Genomic DNA, 16,446 nt, shown 5'->3' on the forward strand with positions numbered 1-16,446 from the left:
GGGCCAGGTGCCCAGCTGTCCTCCGGGAGCCTCGCCTGCTTGGCTATGACTCTGCATGGTTAGTTAATGTTTGCACAGCTCCAGAGGGTGGAGGGCGAACCCGAGGAGCCCTGGAAGTTGCTGCTGCTTGTGTGTGCGTGTGTGTGTGTGTGTGCGTGTGTGTGTGTGTGTGCAGGATAGAGGGGAGAAGAATCTCAGAGGCTGAACTTACTAAAGACTTCCATCTATAAATAATCCGGGTCATGAAGCTGTACAGAAATAAACTTCAGCATGAATCCCTTCTCGCAGCACTAAATGCGCAGCTGCAGACACACTCGCTCATTAACTCACTACTGAGTTCAGTCTGGGCAGCACCAGGCTTTTTCCACCTTGCCCTCTTTAAAGGTCTAAATGTACATGCGCGCGCGCACACACACACACACATGCACATGCACACATGTATATGCACACATACATTTATATGCCATGCAACCCAGAGTCCTGAGGCAGCGATACAATCAAGTCACTAAAGGCCTCTTCCAAAGTGAATTTTAGGACAAAAAAATGACAAGGGCTGAAATTGTTGAGCCCTCAGTAACTGCATGTCAGGTCTGCAACCCCAAGTTTCCAAGAAGCCTGGGCTCAAACATGACAACGACTGTTTCATATCTATAGTACATCCCGCTTTAAATTTTGCAAAGAACTCACATTTCCGCCTCTGCTTTTCAGTTGAGGTGTCACCTCCTTCAGGAAGCCTCCCCTCACGGCTCTAGGTGAGGTGCTGTCCTGCCCCCCAGGCTGGCCTCCCCAGGCCCCCCATGTGTTTGTGAAGAGGGTAGAATTGTCCATTTCTTTATTCCTTGGGCTTCCTAAGAAGATCCTTTCTCACAGTGTCCCCAGCGGCTGGCACAGGCCTGGCTCACCGTAGGCAGGTACTAAATGCCTATGGGGTGATACTGAAATTCATAGCTAATAACTCATTTCATTCTCACGACGTCTTTTTTGAGCTAGTCAGGACAGGCGCTACCACTCTCCTTTGGCAGCGATGGGAACCGTGTCACAAACAAGTGAAGCGAGTTGCCTGAAGTCACAGAGCCAATTACTGAGAAAGTTGGGATTCCACTCCAGCCCTCCAGACAGGAACCCGTGCCTCCCACTGTGAGGGGATTGCCTCTCACACAAATCTGCTTCCTACTTGGGAGGCCCAAGAAGAGAATTCCCAGTTCTTCTGCTCGTGAGCTGATCTTGAAAAAAATGACTAGGACGATGACTACTACTAGTAAAGTGACATTACAGCATCACATTCCAAGCAAAGGCACCATAATTTAGGACTAACTAGAGAAGAAATTGATGTTCAAGAGGAAGAGTTCCGGGGGGGGGGGGGGGGGGGGGGGCTGTAGGTAAGCTAGTTAATTGGATATGCTGATTTGAATTGGATGTTCAAGTACAGAGGCTGCCATTAATTTCTGCACAGACCTAGCTGTGATTTACAGGGAAGCTACTAATAGGATTACTATTTCATTCTCATTTCCAAGGGGCCCCTCCCTTCTGGGGAAAGGACAGTAAATCTCCCCTGGAAATCACAGCGCCAACGCCATCCCTGAGAAATGGACTTTTAGCCACCAACCAAAGTAGATTTTGAGTTTATCGTTGCCTCCCAGGAAAGAGGTGTCTGTCCCACCTTGGCCTTGGGGTCTGAAGGAGGAAGACTGGGCAAGGAGAGAATTCGGACTTTTAGCCGCAATGAACAGCTACAGTCGCCCATTGTTATCCTTTCTTAGGAGAGACACAGGTTTGTGTGTGAATGAATCCCCTTCTACCACCCTTCGCCGTGTGGTCTTGGCCTCATTCCGTTCAATGTTGTCTTCGTGGCCATTGAAACTTGGCCCTGGGGGCACAAGCTTCAAAGCTGAATGGAACTGTCACTTTGTGGGCCACCACACGATAGACTCAACCAGGTGGATTTTAAAACCCCACTTTTGTTTGGGACTCTCTGACAGCCCCTCACTACCACCCCAGGTCTGGCAGGGATGGGGGACAACTTTGAAACTCAACCCTTCCTATCCCAGACAGAACAATCTGGGCAGAGAAGGTGGAAAGTGGGCCAGGAGGCCAGGGGGGTCAAAGAAGATGAGGTGGGGCCAGGGGTTGGCAGGCAAAAGGCAGGGGAGGCCAACTGGGCCACAGAGGTCTTTCCCCGCCCTAATTCCCTTTGCTCCCTCTGGCTGACCTTGAACCCTCCTCCTCCCTAGGAGGACCCTCCTGCCTAGCCCCTAGCCCCCTTCAGCCATGTGCTTCCTCTGGATCACACCGGCTGGGAGCCAGATGGAGCCCCGTTCCACCGATACTAGTTGTGTCCCTTGAATGGAAGTGTTTGGATGAGATGTGCTCCAGAGCCCTTGTATCTCAGCAGTATCGTACAATCTGTGGTTCTCCACTGACAGGGCCCAAGCAGATTGCTTCTTCCTGTTACTCAGAGGGGGAAACTGAGGCTCAGAGAGACAAGGTAACGGACCTAAAAGTATACCCGTAAGCAGAAATCAAGCCCAGGCAAGAACAGAGCCAGACCAGAAACCCAGGAACCCTGAACCGCAGACCCATGCTCTGCCCACTTCGGTGAGTTGCCAGAAGGAGCAAAGAGAATTAGGGCAGGGAAAGACCTCTGCGGGCCAGTTGGCCTCCCCTGCCTTCTGCCTGCCAGTCCCTAGCCCCACCTCCGTTTCTTTGACCCCCCCGCCCCTGGCTGCCTGGCCCACTGTCCATCTTCTCTGCCCTCCTAAAGGTTTCTGGGAGAGGCACAAGCTGGAGGCAGACAGCGTGGAATGAGAGTCAGAGGAGGCGCTGGGCTTCCTGGGCAGTGCGACTCTTCTCTCGGGGAATTTAGACTGAGTGAAATAGGATAGCTTAGTTCAGGTTCAGCTCCAAGAACATTTTCTGTTCTGGTTAGTTTTAGCTCTGCCATTTGAGCGTTATGCAGATTTGATTCTGGCTTTAACTGGTTTATTAAAAGATTGGGGTTGCAGATGGAAATAAAAAACAAAACACAACAAATCTGCTTAGGTCTCTGATTCAGTAAGAGGTGAATGGCTGGGAGTGGTCCTAACTGGGATGCAGCAGAGGATGTGGTGAAAAGTTGTCTTTGGCACAATCCCAGCTTCAGCTTCGCCGTGGGTACCATTGAGTCCCAGGGACCAGAGAGGGAGGGCCAGGCATGCGGTGTTCCTCCTTCTGACTTTGTGTCCCGGCCTTGCTGGGGGCCCAGGCAGGTGCCCATGCTTGTGGGGAGGGAGGCTGCTCTGCTTGGCAGAGGGGTAACTGGCCTCCTAGGCAGAGAGATCCTGGGCCAGGCCGGAAGAGGGGCACGTTCTGCAGCCCCTGGGCCTGAGCCAGAGCCTTGGAATCTCACAGGAGAGGAGCAGCTGTCACAGGGAGGGTGGCGAGAGTCACTGGACACTTCCTCTTGAGAGGAAGAATGGAGCCTGGACTTCCCATGATATGGAGATAGAAGGCTGAGGTCAAGCCAACCGGGAGTCATGACAGCCACCTCTTCCCTCTTCCTCTGGCAATAGCACAAGAACTTTTATGACTAAAAGCTACCACTTCTGCAAGTGTCTCATGGAAATTTGGTATCTGTCCATCTGAGAGAGAGTGCTGCTTTGAATGCTAAGGGGAACCAATTTAATGGTGGGGTGTTTTCCCACATAAAGACCCTGGCCCTTCACTCTACTTGAGTCCATAGTCAGATTTGCTCAGGGTGCAGGGCAGTAGCCTCAGCCCCATAGCATCATCACCGACCCCAGAGTCTTCCTCCACCCTGTGAATTCAGGGATGCCTGGTCCCTCCCCTAAAAGGAGGGGCTTAGTGACAGTTGCCAAGGCAACAGCTTTGAACAGCAGGAAGCTACTAACCAGGCAGAAAAGAGGCAAAGGAGAAGCTTAGGGGAAACAGGAGAGTCTCGCCCACAAAGGGAGGTACCTGGGTAGGAATGGCTGAGAGCAGAATGTCTTTGGTTCCATTGAGGCTACCTCCTCATCTTCATCTCAACCCTCAAAGCGATGAGAAGAAACAATATCCCCGATTCCAGGCCCTGCTCTACTGTTCTCACCCTGGGGCTGGGCACAAGGCCTCAGGCAGGAATCTGCTGTTTCTGCCACTAGGAAATCCAGGGCCACACGGTTCCCCATTCACAGTGGGGTGATGGTCTACCTCCCGCCCACTCCAGTCCAATCCCATTGCAGCAGGTACAGACCATGCCCTGGCTCAGGCCCTTCAAGTAGGCCATTGTCAGGAGGGTAGAGGAATATGAATGGAAGCACTGGTCCTACTTCCCCAACTCTGCAATAAGTAATGCGCTTAACCCTCCCTACTCGGCCCATAGGAACCGAGGATGCCTCCACTTGTCCATCCTGACATGTTACCTGTAACATCAGGCACCAGGCTCAGCCCTTGGGGTGAATAAGCCGTGTCCTCCCCTAAGGAGCTCTCTATGGGGTGGGAAAAATGGGCAGAGGGGAGGAGGTGGTTAGAAAGGGAATTGGGACAGGAAGGCTTAATCTTAAAATCTTCCAAAGAAAATGTCTTTTGACTTCATTTTGACTTAGCACTGAAGAGTCCATAATACTTTATCAGTTGGTTTGTAGTTCATGTCCTTTCAACAAGTATTTTTCAAGCATTCCCTTTTATCCACTAACAGCTATGTCCCCAGCCCCATTCTAGTCCTCAGGGTTAGAGGGTTATGAGAGAAACAGAAACGTTGATGGACGTCTGCACATGTGAAGCAATTAGAGAACAATTTAAATAGGTCACCAATACACATTAGCTAGTACATACACGATGAACAGGTCAATTGATTGTAATTCTGGGACACAATGTCTGGTAGGAAAAAAGGCATCTGAGTGAAGTGCAATTGGTGTGGGGAAGAGATTGAGGCAGACTTCATGGAGGAGATGGGGCTTGAGCTAGAGGGGTTTCCAGGAGTAGAGGACAAAGAAATGAGCCACCGGTACGGAATGTTGGTCAACAGTCAACTGCTATGCTGGGAACAAGAAACTTAGGGTGGGGGCACTTGGAACCAAGGACCCTGGCCACTAACTTTTGGATGACCTAGGGACATCTCCCCACTGAGTCTCAGTATTCTCTACATACGCTGCTTAGACTAGATTAGTGCTCCTCAAACCCCTGGATCAGCAGCATCCCATCACCTGGGAATTCATTAGAAATGAAAATTCTCAGGCCTTATTCCCGCCGAATCAGAAACTCTGCGCCATGGGCCCAGCAAGGCATTTTACCAACTCCCTCCCCTGGTGATTCTCAGGGTTGGAGAACCACGGGGCTACATCAGGGCTTCTAGACTCTGGCTGCTCATTCGATTCACCTGGGAAGCTTTGAAATCCAAAAAGGATGCCCAGGCCCCACCCACAGACATTCCGATGAATGGACCCAGCCCTGACATCCATATTTTCTAAAACTCTCCAGATGATTTTAATGCGCAGCCAGGACTGAGAAGCTCTGGATGAGATGACGTCCGAGACCTTTTTGACTTGTTGACTCTCTCACCCCAAACACAAATGAGTGTACACAAGCACACACTCACTTGCACACACACTCATCATACTGCGCTATAAATGTCTGTAGACACACATCAGAATGACCACATTGGAGTATTCAAAACCATACTTAAGGGCTTATGATACACACACAAAGCCACCATTCGAAATCCCAGACTCTGCACACTCAGACCACGTGGGAAAGGATTCGTCTTAGTGCAACTGGTCTGTTTGAGCTAAGGGGCACCTCTGTGTTCCCTGCAGCCTCGCCTGGGTCAGGGCAGCCATTGGTGGTGGGGTGGGGCGATTATCTTCTGTAAGACTGCCGAGGCTGAGGCCCACCCACAGGAGACTGCTGAGTGCAGATGCTGAGGATGCCCTTGTTTCTTGTGCAGATTCGAGCTGATGGTCCCCCCCATGGCGGGGTTCAGTATGAGATGGTCTCTGTGCTCAAAGACGGGAGCCCCATCCTCCGGGACATGGCCTTCTCCATCGATCAGCGCTACCTGTACGTCATGTCTGAGAGACAGGTAAGTGCCGGCGCCTACCCCTCCTTTCTGAAGCCCAGAGGAGCTGATAACCTGTGACCTTTATGCAGTAGCTGTTGCATGGAACAAGGGAGACCTCTGGGCTTGCTGCTCAGGGGCCTGGGAGAGGCAGAGTCCAGGGAGGCTCCTGGAGGGAGCCAGAGAGAAGCATCGGGGGCCAGCCACTTCCCGCAGGCTTCTCTCTAGGCCACAGCCCCTGTCTCAGCGCGTGATGAACAGCCCCGCAGGACCGGGCCAGACTGCGCGGAGCAGCTTGGTGTGATTAGGAGGTAGATTTACTGCTCCCGGGCCCACAGAGTCTGCTGCTTGAGGGAGCCAGAGAGGTGTAAATAATCCGGGCCTCCGGGCTGGGCCCAATCCTGGGAGAGACAGGCCCAAGAGAGGGCCTCCCCCCAGGAGATAAAAATCTTGGCCTGCGCCTTAGATGAGGCAGGGTAGAAGCTGGCCAGCCCTGAGAAGCTGAAGCTCTGCCTGAGAAATAGAATTCTACCCTTTGCTGGGTAACCGCTGACCAGGTTCCCCACCCTCTGGGCTGGAGCATTATTTCCCTGGATTGTATTTGCTCTGAATGTGTGTGAACAGAGAGAAGGCAAATGGAAGGAGAGCCATAGTGATGGGCAAGAGAAACAGGGAAGATGGGGGACTCTCCAAACCAATGGAGATGCAGAAAGCAAAGTCCTTAGGAAAGGCTGGTTTTATCCATTCTCAGTAAGTGGGTCAGCAGTTGTTCAGCAGAATGGGTGGTCTTGACGTTGACCTGAACAAAGCAAGACAAAGGCCAAACAAAGATGGAGAAAAAGGTCTGCGACTCTGTCTTGGTGCTGAGGACAATGACTTAGGCGAGACAAGGATGCTGGGCTAGAGGTCCAGCCAACTTTCACAAGGTGCCTTCTAGCTCATGTGTCACTCTCAAAATACTCTGCCAAGATTCCAGGTGTCCTTGATCAGTGTCACCCAGAGTTCTCTTTCCCTCCTTTCTCTCTGAATGTAAGAATTCTGACTCTGGGGATGATGGATGAGTAGAGGGAAGAACGAAGAGGCGAATGGGCACATGACAGCATGCGGTGGAGCAGTGATGCAGCTCTAACTTGAAAATTACTTCTGGAGAATAGATGGCACAAATCATATGCTAATGACATGCAAATTACATCCAGATCCTCTTGAACCCACCTGTCCTCTTACCTCCTTTCATGTGGCCCCTGCAGTTGAGGCATAAACAGGTCCAGATGGAAACCTGGTGGAGCTGGAGGAGGCTCTGCCTGACCTTCAGTGGGAAAGACAGTCTTGGAAGTAAACACTGACCTATCATTCCAGTAAAACAGTTGGTGAGCCCTAAAAACCCATTACTTGAAATATGTTTATTGGGAACAATGTACTGGGAAAATATCAAAAGGAATGGGACTCAATCGCTACCCTGAAGTTGCTTACAGTCTAACGAGGGAGAGACACATACCCAGAAATCTATAACATCAGGTTTCAATCTATAAATACTCTGCCTTCTCTTCCTATTTTTTTTTCTTATAAACAAAGGGTTATTTCTTTTAAAAAATGGTAGATGCTCACTATACAAATTTCAACAATACAATTAGAAAACAAGATAACAACCAGTCCCCAAACCCACTACCCAAAATGTAACACCTTGTTAACATTTGGTGAACACCATTCCAGACACTTTCTACAAGAAAACGTATAGATAGAGGGAGGAATGGATAGATGGCAATCTGGATGAGTGGGTAAAAGGGTGGTCCAAGGGAATCAAATAGACCCACATTATACGTGATATTTTCAAAAGGCATTATTATGTGTGGCTGAGGACCAGGTGGGTAACCCTGGGTAAAAGCACTTCCTTGGGTTCTCTGAGCCCACTGAAGTGGAAAAACAGAAACAGCAAATAGAAGTGACCAATGAGACCTTAGTCAAGGCATCCGTTTTTCAGGTGCATATCTGTTTCTCAAATGGGATGCTTTCTGAAATTCCATTTGAAGTGTGGCCAAAGACGCCTAGGCCAGGGATGGAGGCTGATGAGTGGCCTTTAGAGAATATAAGGGCCTCTTGAGGCCATATCTTGTGTCGCCTTTGAGAGCATCAGTTCTGGCTAAACCAAGTGTCGATGTCACTTATTTCTAAACGTCCTCTCCTTCTGCCTCAGCTGCACCAGACAGAGGGGCTCAGTAGTAGCCAGTCACGCTGAGCAGATATAGGAAGCGTTTGGGTTGAATGCCATGGGGCTGTCTCTAGGAGGTGACATATACCAGGTGGACTATGAGCAGCAGGCAGAGTCTCAGGGGGATTTGTGGTGGAGCTCTGAGGCCTGTCGCCTGGGGAGCTGTAAATCATGTAGAAATAGGTAGCCAGGTGATTTCACCAGGGGCTGGGGCCAGGGATGAGGGCCAAGAACAGCTCAGGAGGCCCGTCTGTCTGAGTCTGAGCAGCTATGAGCACAGAGTGTTCACAGACAGACAGCTCGGACCTCCTAAAGGAAACTCTTTAATGTATGTCAACAGAACAACCAATGAAAATGCAATTAGATGACTTGGGTTCTGGCCCAGCGTTCACTATAACCGGAAGTATGGCCCTCGCACAGCGCCAGTTACCTCCCTTATAAAATAAAGGAGTGGCATCAGATAATAGGGTTGTCTCTGAAGTCCAAAGCTCCAATTTGGATCCTATCTCAACATTTTCTAGCTGGGCGGCCTTTTGTAAGTCAATTCTCCTCAATGTGTCTTGGGTCAACATGAGGCTCAGTGGAGACCACAGATGGGAATCTGGTTCCCAGTGCCTCAAGCGCCACACAAATAGCTGACGGGAAGATTTTATGTGGCCCCTTCCAGCTCTCAGGCTTTCTGACCCCATGACTCAGGAGGGTGGTGACAGTGAGTGTGATTAGAAGGAAGTGAAGTGGCAGGTGGCACACCCAGGAGGCCCCAGGCTGATCAGGCGGCCTATGTTCTAGTCCTGGTCCCACTTCTAACAAGCCGGGTGGCCTGGCCACTTAACTTTGCAGAGACTCCGTTTCCTCACCTATAAAGATGGAGAGAGTCAGTCCTAATCGCCAGTCTCTCTCAGATCTTAAAGAGGCTTGTCTAAGGTCTTGGCACGGGGACTCTTCTCTCCAGAAGAGAACACCAAAGCACAGTAGGCGGGCTTCAAAGCTCGCGAGGCCATGTGTATCCATACGGACTTCCTCCCCGAAGGGGGAGCGCTGCAGGGAGGGAGCAATGCTGGTGGTCGTGGATAAGTGTGTGTCTCTATTTTGAGGCAGTGACTTAAGGCTTTGGAGTTCTCTGGAAGACCTGAAACCTTACAAGACATCATGGGAATGGGCCTTCCCATCACTTCACTTTGTGATAAATCTCCGGGCAGCCTACTCTCATCCCTATCTTCATCTTGTCCCCAGCTCTGCTCTCTCTGTTCCCCTCCCCAGCCCCAAACATGGCACCCTATTGTATTCATGACACCATGTGAGAGTAGAATGAAGTCTCAAGTCTCAAGGTCCACCTATAGAGGTTTTCATCTTCCCACAGCGCTAAAAAATTCAATATAGCTCATTCATTCCGTGTGTGTGTGTGTGTGTGTGTTGATTAAATGTAATTAAAAAATGGAATAGGACTAATCAGAAGTGTTGGGTCATTAGTGCCACTGCCTAACAAGCTGAGTTAATATACTGTTAATATGTCTGAAGCCAGCCAGACCCAGGGGAATCTTTGGGAACCCATTCCCCAATCCTGTTATCTGCCCAGGCTCTCCACTGATAAGGTGCCTGGCTCTTCCCTAGAAAGTCCACCCAGCTTCCTCAACAGCGAGTAGACAGATGTTGTGGGAGGGAATACAAGTCACTCCCATATCTTCAGTGTCTAATGGAAGTCAGACGGCAAGTCCAGGGGAAATCAGGCTGCGAGCCAAGAGAAAAACCAAGCGACAAGATGAAAAGAAACTCGATAGCCCCAGTTTCCACCCAACTTCTCAGGCTGGCCACTCCTAGAAAGGGAACCTAAGTCTACTCTGGGTGGATAGAAAAAGAGTACGGGGATGGAAGCAATTATTCTATTTTATACTTTAATTAGTTTGAATTAGCAGAGGGAATAGAGGCATAAAATGATCCAGCGAAGGGTGAAATGGAAAAAGGGAGTCGCAGTGGAGAATGGCTGTATGCAGGCTGGGAAGGGCCTGGGGAACAGCAGAAAGGCTGGCGATGGGGGGGCTGGGAGGGGAGGGCATGGGATGCTGCTGTCTATTTCAAGGCTTGGAGAGGCAACACAGCCCAGCAGTTAAGAGCTGGAGCATGCGTGTCAGACTGCTCTTCACTCAACCTATGGCCCCTTACTAGGCGTGTGGCTTTGAGAAAGTTATTTGACTTCACTAAATCTCAGTTTCTTCATCTGTATAATGGGCCTATGAATGGCAATTATTGTGAGGATTGAGAGAATATACATAAATGATCTAGCCCTGTGCCTGACACATCATCGGTGCTTTCAAACAGTGGGAGTGATGATTATCATTGCTGTTATTATTAGTAGTAGAAGTTCTCTGGATCCCCTGAGAGGGCTAGAAGCAGTTCCCAGTCTCATCAAACATCTCCAACCCGCCATGCCTGCAGGCCCCTCCCCTAGGGACACCTCCAAAGCCCCTTGCCTGGCCGAATGACAGCATCAGGCTGAGTTGCTCATAATCTCCTATTTATTTTAAAAATTCAGGAATGTGCCCAGCAGACTAAACAGTCCTGCTCCCCTTGATACAGGCAGAGGCAGCCCTGGGCCCGTGTGTGAGGCCCAGGCGGCCGGTGTTGCAGCATCTGTGGCGAGAAGGGAAGGGTCCTGCGCCCTGGTCATCCCCCTCTGCCAGGGCCCGGTCTGGCTGCCTGTGTGGGTCCTTGGCCAGAAAGGGGCTGCCCGTGGGCTTTTCATTCTGGACTCCTCAGGAAGTAAACTAAGTCTCAAGCTCATCGCCAAAGATGGCCTGCCGTGCGCCAGGCCGTGGACACTCAGGCCCCAGCTCTGCACGCCCTGGGAGTTGTGTGGTTGGCACGCTTCAAAATTTAGGGGCAAAACAACCCGTTGGTAAACACCAACTGTGTAAGCCAGGAATTCAGACAACATGCACCCAAAAGAGTTTTTTCCTTCTCTACAGCTTGATGGCGTGGGGGGGCTAGAATGACTAGGGACTAGAATCCTCTGGAAGCTCCTTCTCTCAGAGGCTGGGATCTGCTGGGACTGGTGGCCAGCGTGCCTTGGACAAGGCTGGCCATGTGTCTTGGACTTCCTCGCAGCATGGTGGCCTCAGGATGGTCAGCCTTCCGGAGCAGCTGACAGCTGACAGCAGCTCAGGTCTGTGAGAGTGAAGAGACACTTCCTTGCCTTCTTTATGGCCCAGCCTTAGAAATCCCACGGTTCTCTCCCCGCTGCCTCACCTCGCTACCGCAGTCACCCAGCTGACTCTGATGCCTGTGGCCCGTGAGCACACTTTGAGCAAAGAGGCTCGGGGAAGAGAAACCCGTGGTTTCCTGTCTCCCGGGGTCACGGAGCTGCAGAGCGTGAGAGCACCCGTGGCAGTGTGGCACCCGCCCACTCAGAAGGTGGTCCTCGTTGGTGGTCCGCCTTGGGCACGCGGGGCAATGGATGGGAGGAAACTTACCCGCACGGGTTACGGAAGACTTAACTGTTTAACCACAACGCTTTGAGTCCTTTAAGAGAGTAGGGGCACGAGGAACTTTGACTCGGTGCTATTAGAAACAAAACTTATTTGCAAAGATGGGAAGCCTTCCCCCCTGCTTTTCTGTAGGTCTCAAGTACAGCACAGAACTCCCCTCCCCCCTGCCCTTGGGTGAAGATCCTGTGTAGGGCGGGGAAGGACACACCAGTCCCCCCCCATGTCATGCCTGCAGTCTCTAGCTGGCTTCACCTGAGAACTAATTTGGATTTCTTTGGTTTGGGGGAGGGCCTGACAACTACACACCCCGACCTAGGGCCCAAAATAAGAAGCATTTTCCAAGCGCCTATTGTGACACAAGCCTCCTACCTGTGGCCAACGCCACGGAACTGCCAGACCCGAAAGGCACGTAAAGACTCCGGGAAGGGAGAGGGGAAAAAAACACGGAGCCGTGCTTCCAGATGTCCCCCGACCATTTATTTTGACATCTCGGACGATTATTTTGATTGTGCACATTTGTTTAGTCCAGGCGATAAGGCATCCCAGGGCACAGGCCGAGCGTGCCAAGGTGTATTTTTACAAGGCCCTGAAGTCTGGTAACAGGAGCCCTGCCTGCTGCCTGGGCTGGGAGGCCTGGCTGAGCGGCGGGGAGGAGGGGATGTGAGGAGGCAGGGGCTGCAGTGGAGCCCCTGGGACTTTGGGGGAGCATTACAGAGTTTGCGGATTAGGAAAGTGAGGATAAGCGAATTTCTGCTGCACTTTTGTTTTCAAATGTGTCACTTTCGATCCAAGCCTTTGATGCACATGTGTTTCTGGTTAAGGACGGGCCCCCAGCGTGGGCCAGGAGCCCGTCCACATCCCAGTGCCTTTCCCAGAGAAAGGGTGGGCTCCCCCCGCCTGGGGAGGGGGCCCCGGGAGCAGTGACCACCTCCAGCCTGTGTTTCCATCTTCTCTCCGTCTCTCCCCCTGTTTCAGAGAAGCCGGCATGGAGCTGAGTCCTTGGCGATTAATATTCTCATGGGAGCATTTTTGAAAAAGATTTTCACACCAGGGAGAGGGGAAGGCAAACCCACCCTATGAATCAGATGCTTGGCTTGTTGTATTGAAGAGAGAAAACTCCAGCTTCTTATTTTAAAATCCTTTGGTTTGGAAAGAAATGATTGAACACAATGCCCAGCTGAAAGAACTGGCGCCAAAAAACTCATTTCTCTAAATGGGCAGGGGGGGCTGGAGGCTCTAATCCTTGGCAAGGGATTTGATTTCTCTTTCTAGGCAGGTACTGCTGAATGCTCACACCCCACCGCCCAGGAGGAGGTGACCATGACCCAGAGAGGGGAAGTCGTCAATACCGGAAGGACCCCCCACACTTATTTTATTTTATTATTTTTTTTCCTCCATTTATTTTAAAGATAAGGAAACTGATGCCCAGAGAAGACAGGCACTTGCCTAGGCCAGTGGTTGGCAAACCACAGCTCACGAGCCACATGCGGCTCTTTGGCCCCTTGAGTGTGGCTCTTCCACAAAATACCACGGCCTGGGCGAGTCTATTTTTGAAGAAGTGGCATTAGAAGAAGTTTAACTTTAAAAAATTGGGCTCTCAAAAGAAATTTCAATCGTTGTATTGTTGATATTTGGCTCTGTTGACTAATGAGTTTGCCGACCACTGGCCTAGGCCATCCTCTGAATTACAGAAGAGCCAGAATTAATCCTAATTAACCTGGTCCAGCCCAGCATTCTTTTCCCAACTTGACAACAGCTTCACTCAGAGAGAAAACTGGTTGTGCTAAAAGACTTTCAATTAAGAAAATTAAAACAACCTGGGCCCTAGAGTCCCTGAAGGTGTTCCCAAGGGTCAAATTAAAATAGGAAAATTTGCATACATTTGCATACAGACTTATTCATTCAATAGACCTTTAAGTGTCTACCATGTATAATGCATAGAGCTGTCCACCTGACAAGTCATTTGCATATACAGATGTAGGTAGGGCAGTCTTTCTAAGTAATATTCCAGCCAAGATCTTATAAACAGGGCTGCCCTGAAGATAGGTACCTTCTTGATTTCTTTCTGTTCCCTTTCAATGCAAAACCACCCTGGTAAGTGTGCTTCTGTGTAGAGATAAATAAAATAGAATCCCTGCTCTCGGAGAGGTCACATTCAGGAGGGAAGATTGGTATATAAATGAATTACAATATAGCCCAGCTAGTGTGGCTCAGTGGTTGAGCGTTGACCTATGATCCAAGAGGCTGCCGGTTTGATTCCAGGTCAGGGCACATGCCCAGGTTGGAGGCTCGATCCCCAGTAGGGGGCGTGCAGGAGGCAGCTGATCCATGATGTTTCTCTCTCATCATTGTTTCTATTTCTCTATACCTTTCCTTTCTCTTAAAAAAAAAATTCAATGAATAAAAGCATCCTATATAATAAAAGGCTAATATGCAAATCGACTGAATGGCAGAATGACCACTTGCTATGATGTGCACTGACCACCAGGGGGCAGATGCTCAATGCAGGAGCTGCCCCATGGTGGTCAGTGCACTCCCACAGAGGGAGGGTCACTCAGCCAGAAGCCTGGCTCATGGCATCCCCCGAGGGCTCCTAGACTGCGAGAGGGCACAGGTCAGGCTGAGGGAACCCTCCCCCTCCCCACCCAGTGCACAATTTCATGCACTGGGCCTCTAGTCTACAACATAAAGTCAGCACTGCTAGAGCAAAGGAACATCATTCACTCAATAACTAAAGTAACTCATACCAGCCAGCGACAGGCCTCTCCTTGTCCCTCTTTGGAGTAACAGAGGACTCACCTTCTCTCTGACACAGCAAACCAGAATGGTAGCACCTCAGAGATTTTCTCTTGAAAAGTAGCCCTTTATAGTTGAAGACAGGAGGCCTAAGAGGGAAGTGACTCTTAAGAAGGGCAGGTCTACCTACCTAGATTGTGAAGAGGCAGGTAGTGGCTGATGAGGGGTGGTTTTCTGACCCTATGAAGAGCATGGGCTCTGGACTCTGCCCGCCTGCCTAGGTTCAAGTCCTGACTCTGCTACTCATTGATGGGTGACCTTGGGCAAGTTGCTTGACCTCTCGGTGCTCTGGTTTCCTCATTAGCAAAATGGGCTTAATTATGAGATCTGCTTGAGGATTAAGTTAATTGAATGAATACATAAAAAGCACTTTGAAAAGTACCTGGCACATATTGCCTGCTTAATAAACGTTCGTGGTGGTAATTATATTTTTGTGCGTGGCTGTGCCCCATGCATAATCACCCGGCCAAGCCCTGCAGACCATGCTGTGCCTACAGCCACACCTAAAAAAGGAACCTAACCACCCTGTCATGCCTTTCAGCTCGACCTGAGGATGTGTTGAGATCAGCTAAGGAACCTGTAGGTCAGGTTTTTTCTTATTTTAGTTTACAGACTTGACCTCAGTGAATGTAACAATCCCGGGAGATAAGTGGTATCTCCTGGCCTTTTTTACAGATAAGAACACTGACATTCAATCTGCCTGATTTGCCCAGGGCCACCGCACTGGCAAAAAAAAAAAAAAAAAAAAAAAAAAAGCAGGGCTAGGACTCCACCCCACACGTCCCAGCCAAACTCACCTTTAGCTTCCTAAGATGACGCCCCCTGGCGGCCGCGTGAGTGCACCGGGCTCCAAATTTAAGAGAAAGGCCTCAGAGGTGGCACTCGAGGCTCCAGGAGACCAGCGCAGACTCACACCTCCCCATTGGACACCCCCACGGAGACTGGCGCAGTGCACTGTCTTGTTTTAAAATTCAATAGAGGATGGTGAGCATTGCCCGGGCCTTACATGGACAGTCACAGAGCTGTCTCTGGTGCTCAGAGCGGAGGGAGCGAGAGTGGTGCGTGAAGTTACTGCCGCTGTTGATCCTATGCAGCAGGCCAGGCGCCTCAGAAGCATTATCTCAGCTCCTTACAACAACCTTGAAACACAGGTACTGTCACCCTCATCTGACACACGAGGAAGGCTCAGCAAGGTGAGGTGCCCTGAGCAGGCCATTCATACAACCTGTGGTGGCAAAGCTCCTGCCCACCTGCCCTCCCCCACCACCAAGGAGCCCCATGCAGGGACCTGTGGCTCCTCAGCACACTCTCTACCCCCATCCACAGCTCGGCCTGTCTGGCGAAGGGACCCCGTTGCAAGGAGAGGAGATACCCATGAGAAGCATTGCACCCACGCCCCGGTTCGGCCCAGGCAAACTGGTATGGGCTCGGAGGCTGGCCCAACCCAGAGCTCTTAGACTCTAGAAAGCCCTGTGCTTGCCCTCTGGAGTCTTACTTATGCAGCCAAGGACCAGGGCCCCATGGTGACACCCCAGGACTCTGCAGCCTGTTCCTTGGCTCCAGAGCTCCCTTCGTGCTCCCTGGGTCGCGTTTCGGTAATTGAATGTGTTTTATTTAGACCAGAGCAGTTAGTGCCACTTTGGATTTCCAATTAGGCTTCAATCAGACACCGAGAGTCTGATCCGTTGTGTTGTTTTGATCTACACAAAAGATGGCAGCATCAGAGGAGCCGTCACGAAAAGTTATTTCCATCCGCTGACGACTGGGGCAATCACTGCGATGTGAGGACACAGCTTCAGAGGTGCCAAGAGAGGACGCACGAGGCATCGGGCAGGGGGAGGGGACAAAGGGAAGCCAGCACACCTGCAGAAAGAAGCGTGCTGGGAAGTTCCGAGTACCACGTGGTCTCCCCCAGAGAGGGGGCCCTTGGA

At 50.8% G+C, this 16,446-nt stretch overlaps 1 protein-coding gene across 1 annotated transcript in view; it reads left to right on the forward strand.

The window, feature by feature from the left end:
* The window catches only part of PLXNA2 (plexin A2), a 183,090-nt gene that overhangs the window by 64,077 nt on the left and 102,567 nt on the right, over positions 1–16,446 (forward strand). The window contains exon 3 of the mRNA XM_008146016.3: positions 5,921–6,055. Coding sequence (XP_008144238.2) covers positions 5,921–6,055 — 135 coding nt within the window. The remainder of the gene's footprint in view (positions 1–5,920; positions 6,056–16,446) is intronic.

The sequence above is a fragment of the Eptesicus fuscus genome, chromosome 22 (assembly GCF_027574615.1).
Source record: "Eptesicus fuscus isolate TK198812 chromosome 22, DD_ASM_mEF_20220401, whole genome shotgun sequence".
Lineage (NCBI taxonomy): Eukaryota > Metazoa > Chordata > Mammalia > Chiroptera > Vespertilionidae > Eptesicus > Eptesicus fuscus.